Below are 20,126 nucleotides of genomic sequence, written 5' to 3'. Positions count from 1 at the left end.
TTAGAGCCCTTAAATAGGAGGATTCCAAGTCCTTCGACAGCGGCTCTTCCGAGGAATCCTCAGGCTGCGCTAATTCCTCACGTGTTATTAAAGGTGAAGTGGAGACGAGAGTAGCAGACAAATGTTTTGTCTTACCCTTTGCATCTTTCTTATCAAAAGGAGAAGAGCGATAGAAGTCAGAGTATCTGGAGGTAACGGCGAAGTAGGAGACCGTTGACAAGAGTCGGAAGACTCTGTCATAAGAATAAAACACTTGATGACGATGGTCGCTCGCGTAGCGCTAATTTCGCGCGAACACTTTGCGTGACGCGTGGGAAGACTTGCTGTCATAGGAGTTTAACTCTTGATGACGATGGTCGCGCGCGTAGCGCTAATTGCGTGCGCGTGCGAACACTGCATGACGAGTCGGAAGACACTCTTTCATAAGAATAAAACTCTTGATGACGATGGTCTCACGCGTAGCGCTAATTGCGCGCGCGAACACTTTGCGTGACGAGAGTCGGAAGACTCTGCCATAAGAGTAAAACACTTGATGACAATGGTCGCCCATGTAGCGCTAATTGTGCGCGAACACTTTGCGTGACAAGAGACAGAAGACTCTCTGTCATTAGTGAAACTCTTTATGACGACGGTCGTGCGCGTAGTGGTAATTGCGCGTGGGCGAACACTTTGCATGACGAGAGTCGGACAACTCTCTGTCATAAGAGTAAAACTCTTGATGACTATGGTCGCCCACGTAGCGCTAATAGTGCGCGTAGCGCTAATATTGTGCGTGGCGCTAATTGCGCGAGTGCGAACGCTTTGCGTGATGAGAGTCGGTAGACTCTCTTTCATAAGAGTAAAACTCTTGATGACGATGATCTCGCATGTAACGCTAATTACGCGCGCACAAACACTTTGCATGATGAGAGTCGGAAGACTCTGTCATAAGAGTAAAACTCTTGATGACGATAGTCGCCCGCGTAGCGTTAACTGCGTGCGTGAACACTTTGCATGACGAGAGTCAGAAGACTCTGTCATAAGAGTAAAACTCTTGATGACGATGGTCGCGCGCGTAGCGCTAATTGCGCACACGCGAAAACTTTGCGCGACGAGAGTCCTAAGACTCTGTCATAAGAGTGAAACTCTTGGTGATTTGTTTCAAGAGAACCAGAAGGTTCAGCGTGATCTCGTGAGCCCCTAGAGGTCGTGTTGCGAGACCCTGAAGGGTCAGAGCAACGGGAAACCGAAGTTTCCCTGCCATGAGACACCGAACTTTCAGCGTGAATAAAGGCATGAGAACCCAAGGGTTCAGCAACCTGTGTTGCGAGACCCCGAAGGGATAGCGCAACAGGAAACCGAAGTTTCCTTGTCACGAGACACCTAACGGTCAGCGTTACTGATGGTACAAGAGCCCGAAGGCTCAGCGTAACTGAAACTTGAACTCGAAAGTCCAGCGCAACGGAGGCCCGAAGACTCCTAAGGTCATGAGAACCCGCAGGATCAACATGACGAGAGCCCGAAGGCTCACGATCACACCAGCCCAAAGGGTGATTATCCCGAGATCCCGAAGGATCAACGTGAGGAGAACCAGCAGGTTCAAAAAGACGTCTCCTCACAGTAAAAGGTGGAGAACGTCTGGGATGGAGAGGGGTCACAAACCCTTAAACCCTACGATCCTCAGGAGAGGAACACAAAGCAGACTCCACCCAAGGGAGAGACTGATCCAGCTCTAAAGATACTTCCTCCGCAAGGGATGTTTGTTCTCCTGAAAAAGAACGTCACTCAAGACAAAGTTCTTGCTCCGCCCCTGGAGGAGAACCATAAGCATAAGGGGGGGACCGCCGATGCCCAGAGGCGGTCTTCTCTCAAGAACGAGAGACTCGTTCTCCTGAAGGGGAAACCTGCCGCGGAGAAAACTCTGCCACCGCCCCGGGTGGATCAGAAAACTCCTCGGCGTCAGAAACACACTAAAGGTGGGCTGCAGCGCCTGAGACAACCCGAAGCTTTAACACAAAAGCTGAACACAAGTTTTGTCTCGCGAACAAGAGGAGAGTTCTCCCGAAGGAGGACATCACCTAGAACAAGCTTTCTCCCAGCCCTATGGGAAAAGAGCAAAGGCGTACGATATATGTTGGTCACTGAACAATCTCTCACGAACGAGAAAATTCCTTCCGAAGGAGGACATTGCCTAAGACAAGCCTTCTTCCAGCTCTATGGGAAAAGGCATAGGCGTAATAATCTCTCTCAAAGTCCTCCTGAAGGAGAATATCACCTAAGACAAGCTTTCTCCCAGCTCTATGGGAAAAAAGCATAGGCGTAACAATCTCTCTCATGAATGAGAGAAGTTCCCCCCGAAGGAGGAAAAAGCCTTGGACTTGCTTTTCCCCAGCCCAAAGGGGAAGAAGCACAGTCTTTGGCGATGATATAGCAGAAGCAGATCTCATTGAGCTGTTAGCAATTCTTCCCGAAAGAGGGAAGGTTGCTGAACGGCTGAAGAAGGGAAGCCCTCCCTCGGAAGGGGGGGGCAGCCCAACTCAGGGGAAGGTTAACACTCCCTCAAAAGGGAAGGTTCTCCAACCCCTGGAGGCGAACCTCATGGCAGCACTCTATGCTTCCCATCAACAAGCCTTGTTCAAGTTGAAGGTCTACAATGAGTGCCACCTCGTAAGGTGGGCAGCTCACAAGCTGCCACAGGTAGCACAGGACAATGACCGCAGCAGCTGAAGCCATCGACCTTGCTTTCTACGTCGCTGCCAACTGTAGAAAAGGGAATAAAAGTTGTGATGAATTACAATTCATAACTCCGCTGCATAACATGAATTATTTGGGGAATAAGTCACCCTCCTTATAAGAGAATTCCACGAAAGGGAGCAGAACTGTTATAACCTTTAACTCAAGTACTGAAACAAACACACGGAAGTGCTGAGGAACTGCCGGCTACCACGCAGGGGAGGGCGGCAAGGTAAGGGAGTAGTAGTATCAACACAATGATAACTACCTTACGGCGGAGACCGCCGTATACACTGTCAACTGTAAATAATGTTACAAGTATTTAACAACATATGAGTATGTTCCCATATATACATAAATATATATGTATAAGATAAAAACACACACAAAAGAATAAACTAAACGGAATAACAATCAAGACAAGTCTTTGCGGGAGAGAAATGCAGCATGTCTGTCCTCTACCGAGCTAAAAAGTAAAGTGGTTACTCAGCCGAGAGGTGTGAGTGAGCGGGGTAGCCAGTATACCCCATCCGCTAACTAGTTGATGGATTAGTTATCTCTCACTAAAAACTATCATGGCTCTATAAATAGCGGAGGGTTTGTATTTGTGCCCAACATGACAAATTCGTTAGGTAATTTGTATTTTTCCTAACTATACAAACCTTAGCTATTTAATAAGGGTATTACTTTCGGCGTAGCTGAAATGACGAGCCATTAGAATTTTAACGAGGGTTTACTACCCCATCGCTAGTTAGCGGGGGGTAGGGAGGGGTAGCTTGCTAGCCCTCCCCCCTCACACACACACCTATGAGAGCTCACTTTGCTTAGAGGTAGGATTTTCCAGGGAACAGGGCTGGCGGGCAAGTTAGGTTAAATAGCTAAGGTTTGTATAGTTAGGAAAAATACAAATTACCTAACGAATTTGTCATTTGTTCCGTAACTGAAATACAAACCACGCTATTTAATATGAGTGACTTAACCTTTAGGTAGGTTGGTAAGTCCCTGCCATTACTGGCTTTTGGCTTTTTGCCCGGGGACTCAGTATCTATGATAAGGAGCCCCTGCACCTCGCTAGCGCTTTGCTCTGCAAAGGCCGCGGCTTATATAAGCTTGTGTGTGAAGGAAGTAAGTGTGACTCGTCCTAGTAAGTTGACCTGAAGTCCTTCAGATGGAACTTTAAGGCTAGGACTCTCCCAATACCACCTCGCCAGGGTATGGGGACGTGACAGTATTAATTTAATACTAGGAACACAAGGGATCATGGTTTACTTGCAGTGGTTTGAGGTCAGCTGTGCAGAGAACCCAGGATGCTGCTTTCCCCAAGAGAGGGGAGAATGAAGAAAAGAATTAAGGCCAGGCATACCTTTTCATTCATGCAGACTAAAACCGGGTAACAATGCCCTCAACCCTCTGCTACTTGTCCATTAAGGAGCCTGAGGTTTAAACCAGCTGTTGTGCAGCCACCACAGGGCCGATAGAGAACGTATCGAGCCTCCTGTGGGTCACGTCTTGCAGGTAGTTGGCTGTGAAGGTCGTCTGACGCTTCCATACCCCTGCTTGTAAAACCTGCGTCACTGAGTAGTTCTTCTTGAAGGCCAGGGACGTAGCTATGCCCCTGACATCATGTGCTCTAGGGCGATGTGACGGAGAAGGGTCGGGATTCAGGAAATGATGGATAACCCAGCGAATCCAGGCTGAGATGGTATTCTTAGTGACCCTTCTCTTTGTCCTCCCGGTGCTAACAAACAGTGCTTGCACCTGGGGACGAACTGCAGCTGTTCTCTTAAGATAGAGCCTCAGACTCCTTACTGGGCATAGTAAGAGATGGTCTGGGTCATCTATTACAGAACGGAGACTCGAGATGCGGAAAGAGTCGAACCGAGGGTCCAGCACTCCTGGATTCTGAGTCTTGGCAACAAACTCAGGGACAAATTTTAACGTTACCTCCCCCCATCCCCTTGAATGGGCGATGTCATACGAGAGACCATGAAGTTCACCGACTCGCTTGGCCGAAGCCAGAGCAAGTAGGAACCCCGTCTTCCAAGTCAGGTGGCGATCAGAAGCCTGGCGTAATGGTTCGAAGGGAGGCCTCTTAAGAGACCTGAGAACTCGAACCACGTTCCATGGAGGAGGTCTCACTTCCGACTGAGGACAGTTAAGTTCATAACTTCGTATGAGTAGGGAAAGTTCTAGCGAAGAGGAAATGTCCATTCCTTTGAGTCTGAGGGCAAGACTTAAGGCTGAGCGATAGCCTTTCACTGTCGAGACTGAAAGGCGAATTTCTTCCTGCAAATACACAAGGAACTCCGCTATTGCTGGAATAGTGGCATCGAGTGGAGAGATACCCCTTCCACGACACCAACCACAGAAAACTCTCCACTTTGCCTGGTAGACTCCTGCGGATGACTTTCGCAGGTGTCCAGACATCCTTTCTGCAACTTGTTGTGAAAAGCCTCTCACTGTGAGGAGGTGCTGGAGTCTCCAGCCGTGAAGCCGAAGCGAGGCCACGGCCTTGTGAAAGATGTTGGCGTGTGGTTGTTTGAGTAGCTCGAGTCATGGAGGGAGTTCTCTCGGGAGTTCCGTTAGGAGCTGCAGAAGGTCCGGAAACCACTCTGCGTGATGCCATAGCGGAGCTATCAGGGTCATTGAAAGGTTGACTGATATTCTGGTCTTGTTGAGTACCCTTCTCATCAGACAGAATGGGGAAAAGGCGTACACGTCAATGTTGTCCCACCGTTGTTGGAAGGCATCTTGCCAGAGTGCCTTGGGGTCCGGGACTGGGGAGCAGTACAGCGGAAGCTTGAAATTCAACGCTGTCGCGAACAGATCCACAGTTGGGGAACCCCACAAAGTCAGGACTTTGTTGGCTACTAGACGATCCAAAGACCACTCGGTACTCACTATCTGGGATGCCCTGCTCAGACTGTCGGCGAGCACATTCCTTTTGCCTGGAATGAAGCGAGCTGATAGTGGAATCGAGTGGGTTTCGAAACATCTCAGTATCTCTACTGCAAGATGGGATAGCTGCTCTGAAAAGGTACCTCCTTGCTTGTTGATGTAAGCCACTACTGTGGTGTTGTCGCTCATCACCACCATGGAGTGGCCCGCCAGGTATTGTTGGAACTGTTGAAGGACCAGGAAGACGGCCTTCATTTCTAGCAGGTTTATGTGGAGGCACTTTTCTGATTCTGACCACAGGCCTGAGGTCCTGTGGTTCAGAACGTGGGCCCCCCCACCCTTTCTTTGAGGCGTCCGAGAACAGCATCAAATCCGGGAGGAGGACGAGAAGATCCACTCCCTTCCGTAGGTTCTCGTCTGTCACCCACCACTGCAGATCCGTCCGTTCCGAAGGGCCCATAGGGACCATGACGTCTGGGGAGTCATGTCCCTGATTCCACCGAGACTTGAGTCGCCATTGTAGGGATCTCATCCTGAGGCGACCATTCGGAACTAGACGGGCCAGGGATGAAAGGTGACCGAGGAGACGTAACCATGATTGGGCTGGGAGTTCTTCTCGTCTGACGAAAGGATCTGCGACCCTCCTCAGCCTTGCTATCCTGTCGTCTGATGGGAAGGCTTTGTGGAGATTGGTATCCAAGATCATGCCTAGATATACCAGTCGTTGAGTCGGAAGCAGAGAGGACTTCTCGAGATTTACCATGACCCCTAGATCTTGGCATAGTCCCAAAAGTTTGTCTCGGTGTCGAAGAAGGGTCAACTCCGAGTCTGCTAGGATCAGCCAGTCGATCCTGTGTGCCCATGATGAAATCAGGGTGAACACTCTGGTGAAAACCTGAGGTGCTGTGGAGAGACCGAAACACAGCACCTTGAACTGGTAGATCTTGTTGTCTAGGCTGAATCTTGAGTACTTCCTTGAAGACGGATGGACTGGGATCTGGAAGTACGCGTCCTTCAGGTCCAGTGTACATATGGAGTTTGTGGTCTCACTACAAGTCTGACCATGTCTGCCGTCTCCATGCTGAACGGGGTTTGTTTGACAAACCTGTTCAGAGCCGAGAGGTCGATGACTGGTCTCCAGCCTCCAGACGCCTTCTTTACAAGAAAGAGTCGACTGAAGAAGCCTGGAGACCCGTCTACGACCTCCTGGAGAGCGTCCTTCTTTAACATGGTCTCGACTTCAGCCCGTAGGGCTTGGCCCCTTACCGATCCCATGGCATAGGAGCTCAACGACACTGGATCTGCTGTCAGGGGAGGTAGAGATGTTGTGAACGGGACGCGATATCCCTGACTGATTACGGAAATCGTCCAGGTATCGGCCCCGAGTTGCTGCCACCTGATTGCGCAACTTTGTAGGCATCCCCCCACTGGTGGACATGCAGGGGGATTGCCAATCCTTGCGTTTGCGGCCTCGGCCACTCCCTCTAGGATTTTTCCCTCCCCTGGAGGACTTCTTGCCTTTCTTGTCTTTGACAGGAAAGGGCTTCGACACCGTTGCTTCTTGCCTTGTTCACGCACGCGGGGATGATGGCAAGGGCGCGCGGGGATGATGGCAAGGGCGCGCGGGGATGATGGCAAGGGCGCGCGGGGATGATGGCAAGGGCGCGCGGGGATGATGGCAAGGGCGCGCGGGGATGATGGCAAGGGCGCACATGGGCGCGTGGGCGAGCGATGGTGTACCGGCGAGCGATGGCGCGCCGGCGAGTGATGGTGCGCCGGCGAGCGATGTCGCGCAGGCGAGAAGGCGCGTTGGTGCGCAGGTGAGCGATGGCGCACCGGCGGGTGGGCGCATTGGCGAGTGATGGTGCACAGGAGATGAAGCGTGTGGGCGCGCAGGCGATCGGTGGTACGCAAGGGCGCTTACTGGAGTGTGCGCAGTAGACTGAATAAGCGTTCGCGCGCAGAGGCGATTGCTCACGCGCGCGTGGACGCGCAGGGTCCCGACGAGCTCTAGAAGGCGAAGCGTTGGGCGCGCACGGGTAGGGGAAATACCCTTAGCACGTGGGCGCACAGGTGCGCGTAGGAGAAGGCTGGCGAGCAGGCGGGGTTGGATGGCGCGTCGGTGTTAGGTGTAGCGCAGGAGATTGCTGGCGAGAAGGAGAAGAAGGAATCTTCCCTCCTGCGCCCATATCCGAAGATCGTGGGTGTGCAGGAGAACGCTGGAGCGCAGGTGAACGCTGGCGCGCAGGGGAAGAGCGCTGGCGAGCAGGAGATCGTGGGCGCGCAGGAGATCATGGGCGTGCGTGGTGTGCAGCAGGATGAGGGCGCGCAGATGTGCGCTGGCGAGGTGAAGATCGCTGTCGAACAGGAGATCGATGGCGAACAGGAGATCGATGGCGCGCAGGTGAGCGCTGGTGCGACAATCCTCCATTGTCTCAGGAACAGGAGAACTCTTGAGTGCAGCAGGAGAGTGCTTGCGCAGGAGAACGTTGGCGCGCAAGGGATACCTGGCGCTTAAGGGACTTACTCACATTGTGAGAAAGCCCCTTTTGCCCCGAAGGGATCGGTGCCCGTTTAATAACGGGATGCGTGGGCGCCCACAGCGCATCAGCGGCCAGGAACAGTGACGGCAGGTCAGCAGGTCTGGCAGGAAAGGGAGATCGCAAACGATCTGCGGAGAGGTCCAGGGATGCAGCAGGAACGGTCGGAGCACGGTGTGGAGGATCCTCTGCGGGGGACTGCGAAGATGAACCTGAAGAGGTGCCTCCTAACACCCTTGTGGGGTGGAGGAAGGCCTCTATGGCGAAAAGGAGGGCGAGCTTTACGTCTGATACGACCTCTGGCAGCAGGCAGACCATCGGCAGTCCTCCGAAGAGGAGTCTCTGTTAGTGCACTCCAACGAGGGGGAGAAACACCTGCAGGAGAGACCATTGGACTTGGCTCCTCCCTCGAAAGATGTTCGGAGGGGGGAACTAAGCCTTCCACTACATCAACACCCGCAGCAGGGGTTTGACCTAACTCATCAGAAGCCTCTGCCACAACAACGTTGACGATAGACAGAGGATCAACCTCTGCTACCACCGGCGACTGTTTGACAGCTGCTCCCAACCTGATCATGTCAAACAGGGCTTCCTTGGAGGGCGAGCCCTGAAGCCCCAAGGAAGCCCAAAGCTGTAATAAATCATTGTTAGACACATTATTATCAAAATTAAAATCCTCCCCCGGGGGAGGAGGAGGAGCTGCCTCGCTATGGGAGGCAACTCCCTCTCCCAAACCCCGAGATCGGTTAACAGAACTGCGGCCTACGCTACCACTCGACAGCCTCTCGGGAGAGACCGATCGAGTGGGAGCTTCGGAGGAGGTTTGGGCTACGGAAAAAGAGCCCTTGAGATTTTCTCTCTTCAAGGGAACCCTTGAAGGAGAAATATCCCTTTTGGTCTTCTTCTTCCAGTGCCGGGTAAACCTCTCCCACTGGGAGGTAGACCACTCCCTACACTCACCCCACACTTTATATCTTTCACACCATTGGCCCCTACAAAAAGGACACAAGGTGTGAGGGACTGTGTCCACCGCCGACATATAAGTTCCGCAAGGGCGGTCAGGTAATCCGGGACACTTCCGCATAATAGAGGCCAACTTCCAAACACTCTGTCAAGAAGAAAAAGCAAAAAAAGATTAATGGCTGTCAATATAGGTGAGGGTAGGAACGGACACGTCCGGTCATCACCCGAGCCAAAGCAAAGTGAGCTCTCACAGGTGCGTGTGAGGGGGGAGGGAGGGGTAGCAAGCTACCCCTCCCTAACCCCCGCTAACTAGCGATAGGGGTAGTAAACCCTTGTTAAAATTCTAATGGCTCGTCATTTCAGCTACGCCGAAAGTAATACCCATATTAAATAGCGTGGTTTGTATTTTAGTTACTGTACTGAACAAATACAAATTTTACCATATAAATTTTTTATCTATGGTTACAATATTTACTCATAATTACAGTAATGCCTCACAAACCAAAATTAATTGGTTCTGTAGTGGCTTTCGTACTGTGATTTTTATGCATTGTGAGTCGCCTTTTACATGTAAATGGCCTAATTTGTTCCAGGCCATACAAAAACACCACATTAAATTTTTACAATAAGGCTGAACTCAATGAAATAGAAGTATTTGGATCCTTCAATGATAACCTAACTGTTAATAACCTGTAAAGTAAAGATATAAGTAGAGCAGACAGGAAAAAAAATAAATAGTAGATGGAATGTACAGTAACAAAAATGTGGAATCTTACCTTTGGAGTCAGGCAATGTCTGAAAGCGAAGTGGAGGGGCAGTGGAGGAGGATGACAAACGGCAGAAAACATTAACAAGTGGCAGAAAATAAACACTTAATTTTACAAAACAGATTAATACAGGGCAGAAAATATTAACACTTAATTCTACGAAACATTAATATATGGCAGAAAATATTGACACTTACGTTTACGATACAATTAAAATTAAATTTTCTTTTTTCTTTTGTATGATTTTGTAATTTTTTTTTACTTTACATTTCGTATTTTCTAAATTCAATCATCTTATTCATCACTGCCATGTTTCTTTCTTTTCGGGTCACTTTCAGCTTCCTCTTTACCTACTAGTATTACCGAAGGCCTCTTTTAAAAAAAACTATCCCAAGAAACTTGTTAGTGCCTGCTCCTTAAAATGTTCCTGAAATGACCTGGGCAAACGTCTTTTATGTACTTGAGTAAACGACCTCTAACAACTTTTTCTGGGTGTCTCTTTTCTACAAGAGCCACCATCTTGTGGTAGAAAGCTAGACCCTCCTTAATTTCTGACATCAGTGGGTCATCCTCCTCCTCCTCGCCACTAGAGAAATGTTCCTGAACTTTGCTCAGTTGCATGGCCTCAGACTCCTTTAGGTCGTCCGTCGTAAGCTCATTTTGGTGCTCCTCGATAAGCTCATTAATATCATCCTCATCGACTTCCAGACCCATGGATATCCTAAGTGAAACGATCTCGGTAATCTCAGATTGAACATGTTCAGGATCGTCAATTTATACAGCATCTGCTTTGGCTTCAGCTTGGCCTAGTGGAAGCCCTTAAAATCTCGTGCAGACACGGCATCGGGCCACAGATTCTTCCAAGCAGAGTTCAAGGTGTGCCTTGAAACCTCCTACCAGGTTGTATCGATGATTTTAAGGCATATCACAGCATCGAAATACTACTTCCAAATTCACGAAAGGTGAGGTTTGTGCTCTCAGTGATTTTGAAACATCTCTGGAAGAGCTATGTCGTGTAGAGTTTCTTAAGGTTGGTGGTCCAGGGGCTGGAGGAGAGGGGTGGTGGTATGCAGTAGAGAACCTTGATGAAGGAAAAATCTTCATCATCATCATCCCCTGCTACGCCTATTGATGCAAAGGGCCTCAGTTAGATTTTGCCATTCATCCCTATCTTGAGCTTTTAATTCAATACTTCTCCATTCATCATCTCCAACTTCGCACTTCATAGTCCTCAGCCATGTAGGTCTGGGTCTTCCAACTCTTCTCATGCCTTGTGGAGCCCACATGAATGTTAGGTGAACTAATCTCTCTTGAGGAGTGCAAAGAGCATGCCCAAACCATCTCCATCTACCCCTCATCATGATCATGTCCATGAGTAACACTGATCTCACTAAACTGATATATAGTCTGATTTTTATATGTAATTTCAAGTGATTTGATTTCCAAATTTTACTTAACCTAGCCATTGTCTGATTTGATTTTTTCAATCTTTCAATAAACCCTAATTCGTAGTACCTCTATTGGAGATCATTGTTTCTAAATACTTAAATGATTCCACCTCATTAATCCTTTCTCCTTCCAATGATATTTCATCTTCCATTGCATACTCCGTTCTCATCATCTCTGTCTTTCTTCTATTTATCTTCAGCCCAACCTCGTGTGATATTTCATGCATTCTGGTAAGCAAGCACTGCAAATCCTGTGGTGTTCTGCTAACAAGCACAGCATCATCAGCATACTCTAGGTCTGCTAAATTCCTATCACCACTCCAGTCCAATCATTCTCCACCTTCTTCGACTGTTCTATGCATTATAAAATCCATGAGGAGGATAAACAACATAGGTGACACATTCCCTTGGAGTACTCCACTGTTCACTGGAAATTAACTTGAGAAGACTCCATTAACATTAACTTTACACTTGCTTTACTCATGAACAGACTTAATCAAATTTACATATTTAAGAGGAATTCCATGGTAACGCAGGACTTGCCACAAAATTGACCGGTGCACACTATCAAAGGCTTTTTCATAGTCCACAAATGCCATAAAAAAAAAGATTTCTATGTTCTATGCATTGCTCTACAACATGTCTCAAAATAAAAATTTGGTCAGCGCAACTTCTACCTTTTCTAAACCCTGCTTGTTCATCTCTCAGCTTTTCATCAATCTTTCTCTCCAGTCTCTTCAGAATAAGCATACTATTTATTCTCATAACAACTGGTGTAAGTGTTATGCCTCTGTAATTATTTAAATCAGTCAGTTTTCCTTTTTTGGCCATTTTCATCAACACCCCTAACTCCCATTCATCAGGTTTTGCCTCTTCATGCTACATTCTACAAAATAATCTTGTAAGTACTCTGGGAGTCACTTCATTTTCGGCCAGCGTCATCTCGGCAGTTATTCCATCTTATCCAGGGGCTTTCCATCTCTTTAGGGTTTTGAGGATAGCTTCGACTTCAAACACACTCATTCATGGGCACATCAAGGTCTTCATCAGCTTCAGGTATATCAATCAAATTATTCCCTTCATATCTCCTATTCATAACCTCACTAAAGTGTTCCATATAAATAATGGATGGTTTGTGTCTAAGAAAGCTTTGTGGGTTGAATGTTATGAAACACACTATTACTTTTTTCATTTTTACAGCCCTCTGTGCTCCCTGAAAAGTGCCTTAATCTGGTATTATTTCTTTCTAGGTACGGACAGCAGCCCCCTTCACTCAAAGGGGAATTTAGACTAACCCATATGGCAACACTGGAATTGTAAACAAAGTACTTGTATGTGATAGAAAGTCCCTAATATTCCAGTCCTCTATTATGTCAAGGAAACATTGATGGCTATATGGTTGGATATAACGTTAAGCATAGTAAAATCAGCTTAAACTGGTTTATTCAGCTTAATTACTGCTTGAAGATGATTGCAAAGCTGGTGCCTGACAGGTCAACACAGGTCAACTCAGTTCTACCCGAACAACCATTAAGCTTAGCCCATTTATAAGTTGGATGGAGTCACTTCCCAAACTTGTAATTGACGTCAGTGTTTTCTGAAAGTGACCAGTGACCCAGATGGAGTTTTGGAGAAATGTTTTGAGAAGTGTCATAAACATTAATAGTTCACAGGAGCTATTGAAATGGCATGGCCCAGGAAGTGAATTCAGATGTTAGGAGGAGAGTGACTGTGTTTGAGATTAGTCTGAATTGTTCCAGAATTATCAAAACCCTTTCCAAGAATGAGAGATTTAAGGACTACTGTAGTTGGTCAGCAATGTTTTGATGACAACGTAACCTTATCACAGTGCAGGTTTACAATTGGAGAATTTCTAAACATTGCTATTGTGGGCCCACAGAGACCTGCACAGCGTCGTGTGCGGCCATACTGTTCAAAGGTTAAGAATGTTCAAGTAACTTTGCAGCCTAATGGAAGACTGGATATTGATAAGGACAGTATTGATATAGAGAAAATTATTGCAGTACAGTATTTTTCAGTTATATGTTCATGCTAGATGGTTGATTTGATATTGGTTAGGGAACCCATAAGTGTGTCCAGCATGTGAATTGCTTTTCTTCTTATTCAAAATTTGTTTGTCTTATTTTTGTGAGGCTGGAGTGTAAAGGGGTACTACTTTTTTCCTTTAATTGCTTACTGGAATTTGACAAAACAATGTTAATGTAATCCTAACAGTTTTTTCCTTTACAAATAAATATTTTTTGCTTTGTTTAATGAAGACAGCATTTCATTCCAATTTATTCACCATGGTGTCCCTTTCTCAGCCATTGTTTTTTTTCCTTAGTTTTTAAATCTTTTATCATAATTTTTTTCTCCCACACTGTATCCTGTTGTCAGACTTGAAAAAATTATAGTTTCCCTTCTACTTAATGTTCTGTTATTTTACTTATAATTAGCAAGCTAAAGGCAAGAGAAGCAAGGGGGCAAGTAAGCTTCTAGCTGGGTCTCCTTGCCCAGTATAAATCAAGGGGTGGTGCCCAGTGCTCCGTTCTCTTGACCTGTTACCTAGATTTTTGGTATTCCAACGTTTTATATTTATTTTGTGTAGTGAACGTTAAATTGTGGTCGGCATTTGGACACTAGGCAGTTTGGGTGCTACCTCTGGCCACAGTCCGCAAACCACTACACCATCCAACATTGTCTTTCTTGACCTTCTGTTGTTATAACTGATGCATCTCTCTTTTTGATGAGTATATGCTTCTTCTTTTTTGTCCGTCAAGATTTCATTAATAATTCTATGAGCAATTCTTACACCATAGCCACTTCCTGAATTCATTGCTTTGTCAGCCTCAGCCTCAACTAGGATAAAATTCTTGAGGCCAAGAGGGTGAGCAGGGGCATTGTCCAACACCAGCATGCATTTCAGGGGGAGGCACTTCTCTTCCAAAAATTTCTTCACAGTCGGGCCGAAACAAAGGTTTACCCACTTCTTGGTGAAAAAGGTCTTGTTACCCAGGCTTTCACATTTGACCTCCACATCACCGGAAGCTTCACTTTAAGTACTTTATGGGCCATGAAGACTGGAGGAGTGCAAGGGTAAGCCTGCCTTTCATAGGCTTATGCCCGGATAACTTTTCCTTCTGCTGTGAGGTACATCCGACTAGGCCTTTTCTTCCAGAAAAGCCCAGTTTCATCGCTGTTGAAGACTTGCTAGAGATTGTAGCCTTCCTGGAAAGTCAACTCGTTGAATATTTTAACAAAGGCTTCAGTCACTTTTGTGTCTGAGCTTGCAGCTTACCCATGGCGCACCACCGAATGAATGCCAGACAGTCTCTTGAATTTTTCTAACCACCTCCGAGAAGCCTTGAGCTCTAGGGGTGCCTGCTTTGATATCCCTTCTCCTTCATCGTTTTCGGCCTGAACACGCACGAGATCACCGAAAATGCTGCAGGCCTTCTGGCAAATTATCATCTCAGTGATTGTGTCTCCAGCAATCTCCTTGTCCTTAATCCATATAAGTACAGTGATGCCTCAGTATACGAAAGTAATACGTTCAGGATACGGTTTCGTATGCTGATTTTTTCGTATCCTGAGTCGCGTTTTACATGTAAATAGCCTAATCCGTTCCAAGCCTTACAAAAAGACACCTTTTCTTTCATAAACACGCTAAACTGTAGTAATAAACATGCAATGCAGCCATTTCTATCATTCAATAATTAACCCAACCGTTAAAAACAGCCTAATCCCTTCCAGAAACCACCATGAGATTATTCAATAATGTAGTTATAGCCTAGTTATCCCCTCCAAGCCCTAAGAAAACGGTCCGTTTTCTTTACTACTGTATAAAAGTTACGGTACTGTATGTAAAGCATTTGGATAAGTGAAGGTGTATTGTTACCTGTACACCTAAATTAAGGGTTGATACCCTGAAAAAAAAAGATGCAGTGTACTGTACAGTTAATTAACAAAAAAGTTGAAACTTACCTTTTGATTGAGACGATGTCCGATGGCGAAGTCGCGGCAGAGGAGGATGGCATAAGGCAGAGGAGGATGGCATAAGGCAGAAAACGTAACAAGTGAGAGACTTCGTACAGTAATTTACACACTTAACACATTAGCACTTAAACTTTACGAAATAAAAAAATGGCAGAAATAATTAACACTTAACATTACGTATGGAAAACCATAAAATGAAAGAAAAAATTACTTTAACACTTAACGGTAACATAAAACTTAAAATTGAATTTTTTTTTTTTTTGCTTTTCTATAACTTTACGTTTTTCACATTTTCTAAATTTCTTCTACTTCTTCATCACTTTCTTTTTTCTGTTTCTTTTCTTTACTTTCACCTTCTAATTCTTCATCACATCCTCTTTTCTGTTTCTTTTCTTCACTTTCACCTTCGTCTTGGCCTACTAATATTGCTGGCCTCTATAATAAGAAACTATCCATGGAAGCTTGTTTCTGCCTACTTTTCAACACATTTCTAAAATGCGTTAGGCAAACGTCATTGCAGTGTTGAAGCGCACGGTCGGTATAAACTTTTTCTGGATATTCCTTTTCGACGTAGTCTGCCATTTTATGGAAACATGCGAGAATTTCCTTAATGTCTGACGTTTTCAAGGGTGTAACATCCTCCTCATCACCGCTAGAGAACTGCTCTTGAACAACACTCATTTGCATCGTCTCCAACTCCTTCAGGTCGTCCGTCGTCAACTCCTCGTGGTGCTCCTCGATAAGTTCATCTATATCCTCGGCGCTAACTTCCAGCCCCATGGACGTACCAAGATGTACGATGTCAGCCACCTCAGACTGCTGAATGGGTTCAGGATCGTCAGCGATCTCGGCTTCGCCTCCAGGCTTCCCGAACCTCTCGAAGTCTCGTGCAGAGACAACATCAGGCCACAGCTTCCTTCTGGATATTCCTTTTCGACGTAGTCTGCCATTTTATGGAAACATGCGAGAATTTCCTTAATGTCTGACGTTTTCAAGGGTGTAACATCCTCCTCATCACCGCTAGAGAACTGCTCTTGAACAACACTCATTTGCATCGTCTCCAACTCCTTCAGGTCGTCCGTCGTCAACTCCTCGTGGTGCTCCTCGATAAGTTCATCTATATCCTCGGCGCTAACTTCCAGCCCCATGGACGTACCAAGATGTACGATGTCAGCCACCTCAGACTGCTGAATGGGTTCAGGATCGTCAGCGATCTCGGCTTCGCCTCCAGGCTTCCCGAACCTCTCGAAGTCTCGTGCAGAGACAACATCAGGCCACAGCTTCCTCCAAGATGAGTTCAGGGTACGCCTCGAAACTTCCTGCCAAGTGAGATCGATGAGTTTGAGGCATATCACGATATTAAAGTGATCTTTCCAGAATTCACGCAGAGTGAGGATTGTACTTTCTGTGACTTGGAAACATCTCTGGAAGAGATGCTTCGTGTACAATTTTTTGAAATTAGAAATAACTTGCTGGTCCATGGGCTGGAGGAGAGGGGTGGTGTTAGGCAGTAGATACAGGACCTTTATGAAGGAATACTCGGCCAGAAGATATTCCTCGAGGCCAGGAGGGTGAACTAGAGCATTGTCCAACACCAGCAGACATTTCATGGGGAGGCGCTTTTCTTCCAAATATTTTCGGACAGTCAGACCGAAGCAGACATTCACCCAATCAATGAAAAGTTGCCTCGTTACCCAGGCTTTAGCATTCGCCCTCCACATCACGGGAAGGTTCTCCTTGATGACTTTGTGGGCTTTGAAGGCTCGGGGATTTTCAGAATTGGCACCAGCAGGGGCCTTTTCTTGCAGTCCCCACTGGCGTTTGTGCAAAAAGCAAGGGTAAGCCTGTCCTTTATAGGCTTATGTCCGGGTAGCCTCTTTTCCTCCGCCGTGATGAACGTCCGAGAGGCATTTTCTTCAAGAAAAGCCCAGTTTCGTCGCAATTGAAAACTTGCTGCGAACTGTAGCCTTCCTGCAGAGTCAACTCTTCAAACATTTTAACAAAGGCTTCGGCGGCCTTCGTGTCCGAGCTGGCTGCCTCCCCATGCCGTACCACTGAATGAATACCAGTCCTTCTCTTGAATTTCTCGAACCACCCTCGAGAAGCCTTGAACTCTGGGGGTTCCTGGTGGGATGTTCCTTCTCCTGCCCCTTCTTCGGCCTGAGAACGCACAAGATCACCGAAAATGGCGGAGGCCTTCTGGCAAATTGTAGTCTCAGTGATGGTGTCTCCTGAGATCTCTTTGTCTTTGATCCACATAAGAAGCAGCCTCTCTATCTCGTCATGCACGTGGGTTCTCTTGTTGGAGAAAATAGTGACGCCCTTAGAAGGTGTCGCTGCTTTGATGGCCGCCTTCTGCTTCAGGATGGTGCCTATCATAGACGGATTCCGGCCATACTCCTTGGCGATCGCACTTAAACGCATGCCAGGCTCGTACTTTTTCACGATTTCGAGTTTCGTCTCCATCGAGAGCATCGTCTTCTTCTTCTTTCCTTCGGCAACATTCTTGGGACCCATGGCTACAGTATTAAGCTCAATTATACACTTCGTACGTTATATATTGTACTATGTAGTAAACACTAATACAGTACAGTGCACAGTAAAGAATGTTTAATAACGATAACACGCGGCGTGCGAATGTAATTAACACTACGTCAAACAAGCGAAAGCACACAAAGTCAATGTTAACGATACCGCAGTCGGAACGAAAAGAGAGAGAGAGAGATGAACGCCCGTGCGTAAGCAAGGTGGGATAGTTGCCGACCAATAGGAAAGCAGGATCTTATGGCGTCAGCTAGCATCTGAGTAGGGAGATAACCAATGGGTGAGCAGGAGGCTGTAAGTGAGTTTACCCAAGTTCAAAGTCTGGCGGCGCGCGCTTTTTAAAATTACTCTCAGCGATGAGTTGGGATCTCGTAAGCTTTTCGTATCCTGAAAATTTTTTCGTATACTGGGGCATAAAAATCTTCGTATCGCTTTTCGTACCCTGAATTTTTCGTAAGCAGAAACTTTTGTATCCAGAGGTATCACTGTAGCAGTCTCTCCATCTCATCATGGACGTGGATCCTCTTGCTGGAGAAAACAGTCATGCCTTTAGAAAATGTTGCTGCTTTGATTGCTTCCTTCTGTTTTAGGATTGTTCCAATCATAAACAGATTTCGGCCATATTCCTTAACGATCACACTTTACCACATGCCAGCCTCTTATTTCTTTATTATCTCAAGCTTCGTCTCCATCGAAAGCATCCTACTCTTCTTTCCCTGCACATCAGCAACTTTCTTGGGACCTATGGCTAATACACAAATGTAATATTGCAACATGATACAGTACAATAGTCACAAAAGCAAAATCACAAACACAAAGTTAATGCGTACGATACCGCTGCCGAAACTAAATGGAAGGGGAACGCCAATGTGTAGATGTATGATGGGATACAGTACAGTAGATGCTGACCTACAGGAGTGCTCTCCTATGGTGGTGCTCTCTTATGGTGGTAACTAGCAACTGAATGAGATAACCAATAGGAGCATGGGAGGATGGTAGTGAGTTTACGGGCTGGCAGCGCGCGAATTTTAAAACCAGTCTCGGAGACGGTCGGGTTCTCGCATTGTACCTTGTTTTGTAGCGCGAAACATTTTTCGCAATGTGAGTCGGAAAATACTTTGCATCTCTTTTCACAGCGTGAAAATTTTGTAAGCAGAACATTTCGTATCGAGAGGTATCACAGTCTGTAACCCCAAATACAGAACAAGCCTTGATAGAAAAGATAAAAACCTATTCCAGTACCTTAAAGGGGATTGAAAATGTGTGAATATAATTGTGAATACACCGAAAATGAAAAGACAAAAGGCATAGAGTTACCTAAAACCAAATACAGCACGGCATTCTATACTCAGTTATGTAATAGGATAGTTAGTTAAAATTGATATTGACCTTTTATATAAGAGAATTTTCAATCACAAGAGTAATAATTGCCTTATATCTCTTTTATAGCTGTATAAGGATATAAGGAGCTGGAAGTGTCATTAAGGATGTTGTAATCATTTGCAGTTTTCAGTATTTTCTGGTGCCTCTATTACCTAACAATCACGAATGGTAAGTTCTGACTGTAATTAATGTTGCATTTCAAAACTTGCCCAAAAACCACACTTCCACAATCACTCTTATGTCTTTAATACTTTCAAATAGAAACAAACATAAAAATCAAATGATACAAGGAATATTTATATCATAAAATAATCACATCAATTAATTTTTTGGTAAGAGAAATAACTTACATGCATTGAATTGCTTTTGAGCAAGGGCATGAAAAACTGCTGGATAAAGCATTGGAGGAAGATGAGGAAGCAGCCGATTAGCCAGTCCAAAATCCTCCAAAATCTTACAGGCAGAAAGATATTTCAAAGATGAAAAATCATCACAGGTATCACTTCTACTTGTGTTACTTTTGCTGGATTCCTGTGACAGATCCTGTAAATAAATAAAGACTATAATGTTTTCTTCAGAATTTCTTTCAAACAATTCATGAATTTTTAATGCCAAAGTATAATAAGACCTCTTCAATACATAACCCCACAAACTCCAGTAATACTTTACATAGTAAAGCTTAGAAAATAAAAATCACTGTTTCCACTGAAAATACAGTAGGCCATAAACTTATTAAGCACTCCAGGGTCTGGCTTTCTGATAAGTAACAAAACCTCTATACTGTACTATCTTCTACTATTACTAACCAAATAGATCTGTAACACATTAAGAATATTCCAGAGCTTACAGGAATTACAAATTACATCGATCATACC

The 20,126-nt window shown here is 45.9% G+C and overlaps 1 protein-coding gene across 2 annotated transcripts in view; it reads right to left on the bottom strand.

Annotated features, from left to right (window-relative positions):
- Nucleotides 1–20,126, bottom strand: part of LOC137631713 (uncharacterized) — a 158,016-nt gene that overhangs the window by 89,284 nt on the left and 48,606 nt on the right. For both annotated transcript variants that reach the window (XM_068363590.1, XM_068363589.1), the window contains exon 3: nt 19,602–19,794. In XM_068363590.1, coding sequence (XP_068219691.1) covers nt 19,602–19,794 — 193 coding nt within the window. The remainder of the gene's footprint in view (nt 1–19,601; nt 19,795–20,126) is intronic.

The sequence above is a fragment of the Palaemon carinicauda genome, chromosome 40 (assembly GCF_036898095.1).
Source record: "Palaemon carinicauda isolate YSFRI2023 chromosome 40, ASM3689809v2, whole genome shotgun sequence".
NCBI lineage: Eukaryota > Metazoa > Arthropoda > Malacostraca > Decapoda > Palaemonidae > Palaemon > Palaemon carinicauda.
The sequence above is the reverse complement of the archived record's forward strand: the minus strand, read 5'-3'. Positions and strand labels throughout refer to the sequence as shown.